This window comes from Solanum pennellii, chromosome 7 (genome assembly GCF_001406875.1).
Source record: "Solanum pennellii chromosome 7, SPENNV200".
Classification (NCBI taxonomy): Eukaryota; Viridiplantae; Streptophyta; class Magnoliopsida; order Solanales; family Solanaceae; genus Solanum; species Solanum pennellii.
Window position 1 is genome coordinate 737046 of NC_028643.1, and position 10485 is coordinate 747530.

Genomic DNA, 10485 nt, shown 5'->3' on the forward strand with positions numbered 1-10485 from the left:
TTTTAGTCTTGAGAAAAATAATATTCTATTTTAATTTTAGTTTTTCAGATGCAGAAAGAATTGTTTCTATATCTATTTAAAAATAATCCAAATACCTTAATAATTTTAAAAAAGTATTTTTTTTCTCAAAATTAATATTTTTAATCTCTTAACAACGATAATATTAAACAGACTCTTAATAAGATATCATTTGTCTTATCACTTTTTAATATCTTTACGATCCTCTAATGTAACTGAGTAAATATTAGTATAGGTGTTCTCTGTTTTGTTTCCATTTATCTAAATTTTAATTTTAATTTTAATTTCAAATTCATTTTCTTCCACATCTGCATCACATTTTTTCTAGTTTATATATTTAAATATATAATATGATTTTATTATTTTTTGGGAAACTTACATAAATATATTATAATAAAAAAATATCTACCATTTATAGCAATAACATTTTTTTTTCACTTGACTACTTTTAATGCATTTATAATGCAAGTTTAATACATATTACAAAGATAAATTTATTATTCAAATATAATACAAGTTTTAATGATGGATAATACATTTATCACACGTTTTATAATACAATGTGACAATTTTTTACCAAACAAACGTAATATAATTTCAAAAACAATTATAATTCAAAAATATTACTTACATAATTCACTTTTAATACATATTACAAATTTATCACAATATTACTATAAATGGTAATAATAAAAAATATCGCTAAAATCAGTAATTATTTTTAAAAATATATTTATTCATGTAAATTTTTCGTTGTTTTTTCATAGTATTGGAAGCCCATCACATTTTACACAATAATGTTTTCAAAGTCTAATTATTTTCTCACTCTTCTTTAGATTATATATAAATAAATATATTATCATATATTAACTACTATGTATAACATTCATATGAATATATATAATGGACACATGTAACAACTATACAATGAGCAACAATTAATAGATTTTGAATTTATATGTGATTTAATCATGTGTAACCATTATCTTTTTATATAAAACATATTATATCATTTTCAATTTTTATAAATATTAGATCTTTAATACGACTGTATATTGATCCCGTATTTAACACGGACAAGATTCTTCACAATAATAAGTACAAAGGCAAGTTTTAAGTGGCCCACCCATATCCTTACAAGCTGGCTGAGGGGCTTTATGAGCATAGAACTCTCTACATGTCTTATAGCAACATTTTTTATTGCATCTTGGCTCACATAGACCAAGATTTACTGTACATGCCACAAGTGTATTTGTTTTCTCACCCATAGGACTCAAGCTGCTATTTCCTTTGACAACACCTATAGAAAAGGAAAATCCATATAAATACGATAGATATATAATATTTATATACGTATAAAAAAGAGTTATGATCTCTCCAGCTTAATTCAAGGCTTCAGATTTGAATTATGAGTTATCAGTGATAGAGTCATGATTTTTCATCAAAGAGGATTCAGCATCGACGAAAATGTAAAGTAAAAATAAAGATTAATTTTTTTACGTTGGTATTGATATCGAACATCAGATAAAAACTAGAGAGATAAACTATTTTGTAGGGTAAAGGAGAAATATAAAGTAAAAATTGCCATACTTTGTATTCATTATAGGGTGGATAAGAATCATTCATTTTCGATAAAGATATTTTAGGTTCGAGCCTTACGTTATTAACAACAAAGACAGTGATTAAAGATTAAAAAAATAAATTAAAGAAGCCTGTTAAAAAACTCTACATCTACTATATATAACAATAATTTTGATCTTGTATATATAGTGTAAGTACCCTAGATCCGTTCGTGCCTGAATTTGAAAAAAAAAACAATAGGCAACAATTTCCCCTCTAATGTGGGACTCTTACGTGACGTAGTTCGTGGATCTGAATTTTATCAAATCCCGAATCAAAAATCATATAGAAAAAAATAATTTAACTTGTAAAGAAGATAAAAATAAAGTAAAATGAAAGAGTAAATATTATGCATCATACTTACATTCATAAGAAGGGAAGATGATAAAAACAAGCAAAGTGAAGAAAATCAAATGATTAGTGATAGCCATTATTTTCTGAAAGTAATTTTGAGTTTTTAGTGAAATTTACTTTGGAATGGTTGAATATAAAACACAATTTCTATTGATATTTATAGTGGAAAATCATTTTTCACCACTTCATTTTTTTTAAAAAAAAAATTTATTTTAAATATAATTAGTTTTTGACACCATGAATAAATTATTTGACTAATAAAATATATTTGACTTTGACTAAACCTTTTTACAATCTCTACTTATAATAATTATTATGTTTGTCTTAATATGGTATATTTAGAATAAGTTGGTGGATCATCCCATTAATTGTAATTAAATATTTAAAATATTATAAATTTTAAATGGTTTTGATTAAACAAATTTAAAAATAAAATTTAAATAATTTATATACATTTGTATAGTAGTAAATCATTTATCTAAGATAAGTTATATAAATGTATTTGTCCGATAGTAAATTATCTAATTCATTGTACTACAAATACTACCTACACTGTAAATTCTAAATAATGTTAATTAAATAATTATAATAAATTATATATATTTGTAGGATAGTAAATTATCGTTCTTTTCTGGTGATTTGGTATATCGAAATCTAAAACTGTGAAATAACTTATCAAGAAATAACTCCTAATAAAATAATTGCTAATTTTACGTAAGCCACTATTATAGTCTAATATTGATATTAAACATCGAGTAAAAAATTGAAAAGAAAATTTAGTTTTATCTCGTAAATAAAATGATGAATAAATATTCAAAAATCATATACTTAATATATTCAGCAAAGTAAAAGAAAACCAAGTGCTTAGTAATGGCCATCATTTTCTCAAAGTTATTTTGAGTTTTTTGTGAAAATTATTTTTGTGTGTTACATAGTAAATATAATAATAATGTTTTACAAATTCATTTTCAAGAAGTCTTAATCATAGAGAAAAATAAATTAAAATTGAGGTATCAACACCCGTTAATCATAAGCATATAACATTGAACTACATAACGCTTCTTTCAAATACAGTATTCATCAAAATAATATAATACGTAGTACTTTCGATACGCAATAACCATGCACATCTAAACAATGTGTAGTTAATAACTTTTTAAAATCAATTAAGCCAGATGATGTCTCATTTTTGACAATCATAAATTGGCGACGTGATCCTTTCTTATTCACTTGTGCTGGTGGCGGAGAGGCACCGTATTTATGTTGTATCATGGAATTAATATTGTAATAATTTCATATATTAAGATTCATAAAATGTTTAACAAAACTCTTAAAGAAGAGGATTTATTAATTAATTACTACTAATTATGAGGAGGAGGCCAATAGGGACATTTATGTGAACATTCATCCATTGTATTATAACAAAATAAAGGGTCTAAACGTGTATCACAACACCATTTAGATACTACCGGGATACACTTGCCAAGACTAATAAGTCTCCTATCTTTAATAATACTCAATTTATTAATCACTTCTTCACCTAGATTTAAAAAAAAACACAAATGATTATTAAGATGAGAGAAAAAATAGATAAAATAGAAAAATTAATAAAGGATAAAATAGATAAGTTAAAAGCGCAACATGATAAAATATGTATATATTTGTGAAATGAGATGTAGATAGAGAAGTAATACACAATAAAATGAAATATCGTTATTGCATGCTATGTTTTAAATTGATAGTTCATTTTACTTTATTAAATCACCTAATAATAAATAGTGTATTTACTTGATGTAAACACTCAATGCGGATAAAAAATGTTTAACATAACTCTTAAAGAAGATAGATTTGTTAATTAATTACTACTAATTAAGAGGGGGGGGGGGGGTCANTTATGTGAACATTCATCCATTGAATCATAACAAAATAAAGGGTCTAAACTTGTATCACAACACCACTATACTCAATGTATCAATCACTTGATCTTCACCTAATTTTTTAAAATAATATTTTTTTTAAAAAGATAAAAAATAAATAAATATAAATGATTATTAAGATGAAAGAAAAAAATCTAACATAATTAAATCAGAGTAAATTTTTCATTTTATTTACTATAAGGATTGTTGTGGAAAGGATACTATTTATGTACTAAATTTTGAATATGATTTAACAGAGATCATTAAAAAATTATAAAGAGTAAAAAATAATAAATCAAGAACATCCAGCATCTACTATTTATCGTAATAAGAGGTCTAAACTCTATATACACAGTATAATTGTTCGATAAAAAAATAAGTATTAATTTTAGTTGCTTTATAATATAAAGCAAACTACAATTATACAAAGATTGAAATTATCATCGATAAAAAAATAAGTATTAATTTTAGTTGCTTTATAATATAAAGCAAACTACAATTATACAAAGATTGAAATTATCATCGAACAAATTTTGTTTCATAGATAAACATGTTAGCAACTAAAAATTTAACGATAAAATTTATAACTAATCAAATTTTAAAATATAATGAAGAATGAATTTTCTTAATCATACTTACATTTATGAGTAGGGAAGAAGACAAAAATAAGTAAAGTGAGGAAAATCAATTGCTTAGTGATGACCATTATTATCTCAATGTTTTTTTGTTGAAAAATAATTTTGAAGTGGTTAAATAAAATACATTTTTCATAGATATTTATAGTGATTAAGAATTAATATGGCGTATAATTTTGCCATTTTGGAAAAAATCTCATAAAAAATCATTAATTAAATTCATTAAGTAATGACCCCACCCTTTTGTTATTAATTTAAATAAGCAAGACAGGATTAATTAACATTTTCCAATTTTGCCCTTTAGTATTGAATATTCTACCATTAAGAGGCACGTAAATAAATAACAATTTTAAAGATTAATAAGGGATATAATAGTCAAATTATACTTCTAATTATTTTTTTCTTAAGGATAGTATAAAAACTTACCTTATTACTACTAAAAAGAAATAAAGTGAGTTTTTTTAAATTCAATTTCAATTTGTTTCAAATATAGTTTAATTATTTTCTCAATATTCTTTGACTTTTATATTAGAGAAATCTATTTATAGTATATAATATCACCAATAGTTTTTCGAAATATTGAGAATTGTTACATACCATATCAAGAAAAAGAGAGAATTATAATTTCCAATGTCAAATTCTCATCGATTAATATTAAAATACGAAAAAAATAGAGATTCATACGAAACAAAATATAACATATCGCTAAATATTACTATTTGGCACATTGTAATCAACATTAAAATTGTAATATTTTCCCAATATTTTCATATATAAAGCTTAATGTTTAACAAAACTCTTGATTGAGACAAAACGATTCCCTCAATACAAAGTTGAGAATTTGTTAATTAATTAATACTAATTATGATTAGGAGGCCATCGAGGACAATTCTATTTGACTAACAAAACTCGTAGTATAGAATCCTTAAATTTCAAATTCTGACTCTGTGCCTCGAATTCTTAAATTTCAAATTCTGACTCTGTGCCTCGGAGTGCATTCACTTAAGCTCCAACACCAACATTTCCCAACCAAAAAAGCAAGGGAATTTGAGACAAAGCCATGAGAAGCAAAAGGTAATTCCTCTTTGTTGAATGCTTCTCAAAGGTTCTTACTTCACCAATTAAAATCCTCTTCATGGTCTTTATCAAGAACACCCCCATACAAAAACATTCAAAAATTGTTACAAAATAAAATGCATAATCCCAAATTACCCTACATAGCAATATAATTGATGCATTCACAAAAATATAGCCACTATAAGCAACAATATCAAGAAGTGGCACTTCTCCACTTCCTAAAGAGTGTAATGTGGCTTCAAGTAAGAGGATTTGCAAGAGCCAACAAAGTAGTCCTGTTGTGGATTGCACACCTAATGCTTCTGGACTAAACCTATAATAAAAAATTATACAGAGTTTTAAGTTCTATATACTGATGATCGTGTTAAGAACATATATACATATTTAAGACACGTAAATTTATACGATAAGTGGTACTAATTGGTCAATATGATGTACTATCACAAATTCAACCGCGTTGACATTGTAAACAGTATTTTATCGATATATAACTTCATCCATTGAAATGTCTGTACAGAGACAATATTTTAGAACGTTGATAGAGCATATATAGAGTAGTATAAATGAACAGACTCACATGCTTGTTAAAGCTAAAAACGAAACTTAGCTTCTCGATAGCCGACCAACTGAGTTATTAAGATTTAATTACCAAACCTAATAATAATCATATATAAAGATAGGATATTCATTTTAATAAACTTACTTGGTGGTAATGCCCAAAAAATAGCCAGCAAGAACCAAATAAGTACCAAAAGCCATCATAGGGATATATAAATCAGGTGCATTTATATCATAAATTGGTGGTTTGAATGAAAATTCTCCTCTAGCCATATCTCCAGCTCTCATCCAATGTCCCTAAAAACATATTTATATATTAAAAAAATCATTCATATATTGAATTAAATAAAAAAAGGATATAATTGTTGTATTTATTATCGACACCCTATATAAATGTTGTTAAAGGTTTTAGTAATTCTGAATATAATGACATTAACTTAATTATCATCAAATATTATTGTAAACAAACGTTCATTGCCGCTAAATGTCTCTTTTGTTATAGCGATGAAAAACACCTTTTTGTTTTAATATACTATCAATAATGTTAATCTATAATAGTAGGCTTAGTAATTAAATTACAATTTTTATCAAGTTATTAATTACTAATGTTTATATATCATAGAAATCACATGTAATTACACTAACATAATTGTGTAAATATTATTTATACTGTCAAAATATATAATTTAAATTTAAGTAAATGAATTAAAATACAAAATGTTGTGGACTATTTACCTTGTGAAGAAATGGGAACAAAATCACCTTCAATTTATTTTTCACATAACTTTCATTCACTTGAAAATAGTACTGAGGATTGGAAATGTATCTCCCAATCTGTAAGTAGTAAAGAAATTAAAATTAGTAATAATTTGCAAAAATAAAAAATATTTGTCAAATTTGCAAAAGGTCAAAAATTAAAATTAGTAATAATTTCAAAATACTTTCCAAAAAGATACTTCAAAAAAGTACGGTGCAATCGAATCTATCTAGAATAGTCTATCTCCTCAAAAAATACTTTACTATAACAATCGAATTCAACTTTCATATTGTATTATATTATATACTCTTTATAACAACATCTCACTAGAGCAATCAAAAACATGCGGACAAATAACATCATTATAATTAATTTCGACAGGTAGATCAAATGCACTAACAATTAATTAATATGGATTGTGGTGTAGTGGCGAGACTGTTTCACCCTTAATCAGAGGAGTTAGGTTAGAGTCCCAGATATAGAAAAAAAATTATTGGGAGCACCACCTCCGAATAAACCCTGCAACGCGCAACTTAAATTCAATCGGAGCTCCAATACAACTCCGAACACCGAATGAAAAACAAAAAAAAAAACTATTAATTATATATTATTTTTATTTCTTTCCAATAAAAGAAAAGGTATACTTACATTGCTTTGAACATAGGCAGAACTTGAACCTAAAACTTTTTCTCCATAAGCACCAAGTTCACTTTTGATAAGATCAGAGCCAGCACCATATAACAACATATTCCCAAATGATGTATCAATTTGTTTAGTACAAGTCTTCTTGTGATATTCTGATGTTTCATACATTGTTGACTTTATTAATATTATACTACAAAAGTAAGAAAATATTAATATAAATATGATTATTATTAAGAATTCAATAAATTTCATACCTTAACTAAGAATATTCACATTTTTTTTTGATAATAGGTCAAAAGCGGACAATATGTGCTATAGATTTAAACTGTGACAAATATAATATGAGAGCCAGTACGATGTAAGACATATCTCAAACAGGATGTTGAGTCCTTAAGAGGTTGTATATGACAATCATACAAAGGGTGGGAAGCTTCTAGATTTGTAAGTTTTTGAAAACGAGGTGCATGTGAGACCTTAGGTGAATCCCACTTCGAATTGGGAGAAAAAAGTGAAAAACTTTATAAAGCTAAGTGATCACACGATATACATATTTTTTAGACTCAATTTGATATAATTCAAAAGACAAACTGATATGAACCTAAATAAAATGCAAATAGCACATGCGCAAAATTGAAAATTGAGGTATAGAAATTTTAATTTTATGAAGTCATTCGTCTGAATGCTACGTGAAAAATATAAACCAAAATGATGGATCAAATTGAAATATTAAAAATGTAGAAAATCATAACATGAGTAAATATTTGAAAATGTTACAATTATATATATACCTTTAGATTTTGAAGAAGTTTACTCAAAACACCATGCAAAAAGTTTTTTACTTCTTAATTTGCAGAAATCAAAAGATAGTCTCTCTTTATTGTGTTCTTTTTATACATTTTCAAGATGAATTATTACTATATTATATACTTTATTTTTTTTATTTTTTTTTGGTTATTTAATTTTGCATGGTAATGAATGACAAAATTTTAGACGGTCCGCAATTCAATGCCACAATTTTTTTATTTCAAAAAATTGGTTACTGAAATTGCAGTTGTATTTTAATGAAATGAAACTACTAATTAATTAATATCAATGAGTCCGGAGCTTAAAGGTGAAAAATATTAACAAAAATTTTAAAATGGCATATGAAATTTTCACGGTAAAATCAAAATCCGCTGAAAAAAGTAAAATCGTTGCAATAGCAACGATTTATTAAATTTGATGTTTTTTTAAAAAAATAAAATTAAACAAAATCGCTCCCAAAGGAGCGATTTCCAAAATAAATTTTTTTTAATATATCGCTGCTGAGGCAGCGACTTAAGTTTAATTATTTTTTTAAAATTATTTTTTGCTTCTTTTTTTAAAAAAAAAGTTTAAGTCAATTTTTTTTAAAAAAAAAAAAATCAAATCACTACCAAGGCAAATATTTTTAATCAATTTTTTTTATTTTTAAAATCAAATCGCTAAAAAAAATTTGATTTAAAATCGCTGCTTTGGCAGCGATTTGATTTTAAAAAAAATATTAATTAAAAATCACTGCGATTTGACTTAAAAAAATAAAAATATAATTGATTTAAACTTTTTTTTGAAAAAAAAAAAAGAAGCAAAAAATATTTTTTTTTAAAAAAAATTGAACTTTAGTCGCTGCCTTAGCAGCGACATATTAAAAATATTATTTAAAAAAATTATTTTGAAAATCGCTCTTTTGGGAGCGATTTTGTTTAAAATTTTCTTTTAAAAAAAATCAAATTTAACAAATCGCTGCTATAGCAGCGATTTTACTTTTTCCGGCAGATAAAATCGCTACTTAGTGAGCGATTTTTCTGTTTTAGTTAAAAAAAATTCATATACCATTTTAAAATTTTTATTGATATTTTTCACTCTTTAGGCTCCGAATTCAATATAAATACGTGACATTTTTTGCAGTATAGTGTTGGGTCGGTATCTCTGCTATATAAGCTATATATACCTGCAAGCTTTGGACCATACTAATTATTTTCCCAATGCATGGCCTAAAAGTCCGAGTCAAGATTTTAATTTTATGAATTCTAATTTTAAATTTAATATTTATAATAAATTCGAGCAAAAAATGAATTATATTGAATTTGTATTCGGGTTTTAGATCCAATCATACATTTACTTACTAGATCATTCTTATATACAGCCAAATCTATCTATATATAATAAGCATTGGCGAAGCTAGGGTACTATAGAGAAATCATCTAAACTCTCTTCGTAGAAAAATTATATGTTTACAAGATTAAAAATATATTTAGATACATTAAATAGATGTTAAATTACTTTGACTTCTTTATAATTCATATGTTTACTTCTTAGTGGAAACTCAAGCTCCACTTTCGATAACAAACTTATCTGTTTGGATTCTCTTTTACCTATTAGAGTGATTACTCGTTAGTCGTTATATACTGATAATATTATTTGATATTTAAAAATGGATATTTGCGCAGTTAGTGTTTTGTGTTTGAATCATAAAATTACACGTTTTCTTCTTCATAAATATTACTGATAATACGAAAATATTAAGTTATACCCCAAAAAAAAAATTACTTATTACGAGAAACATAAAATAATCAAAAGTGTTAATGATCCGTTTTGAGCCCACAGTAGTCATTATCTAGTTAAATGGGCTTAAACAATTTGGGCTTCTGAATTTGAATAATCACTGAGGCCCATATCTTCTTAAACAAATAATCACTTCCATACAAATTATTCACATTTAACCTTATTATATAATTTACTTATATAACCACTCACTAAATCACTTCAACTAAAAATAACCTAACAGATGAATAATCAATGTTATACATAATATATGTATAACCATGTATAAGCGGAATATATATATATATATATATATATATATATATATATATATATATATATA

At 25.0% G+C, this 10485-nt stretch overlaps 1 protein-coding gene and 1 long non-coding RNA gene across 2 annotated transcripts in view; both read right to left on the reverse strand.

Annotated features, from left to right (window-relative positions):
• Positions 1-1027: 1027 nt before the first annotated feature.
• Positions 1028-2103, reverse strand: LOC107025700. The gene is made up of 2 exons (XR_001457442.2): positions 2003-2103; positions 1028-1318 (listed from the first exon to the last, which is right to left on the reverse strand). It is a non-coding gene; the product is annotated as an uncharacterized LOC107025700 (long non-coding RNA).
• Positions 2104-5545: 3442 nt separating this feature from the next.
• LOC107024711 (protein YIF1B-like) overlaps positions 5546-10485 on the reverse strand; it is a 10920-nt gene continuing 5980 nt past the window's right edge. Inside the window, exons 2-5 of the mRNA XM_015225695.1 lie at positions 7584-7770; positions 6914-7012; positions 6324-6475; positions 5546-5933 (exon numbers count right to left, since the gene is read on the reverse strand). Of these exons, the coding sequence (XP_015081181.1) occupies positions 5546-5933; positions 6324-6475; positions 6914-7012; positions 7584-7770 (826 nt within the window). The remainder of the gene's footprint in view (positions 5934-6323; positions 6476-6913; positions 7013-7583; positions 7771-10485) is intronic.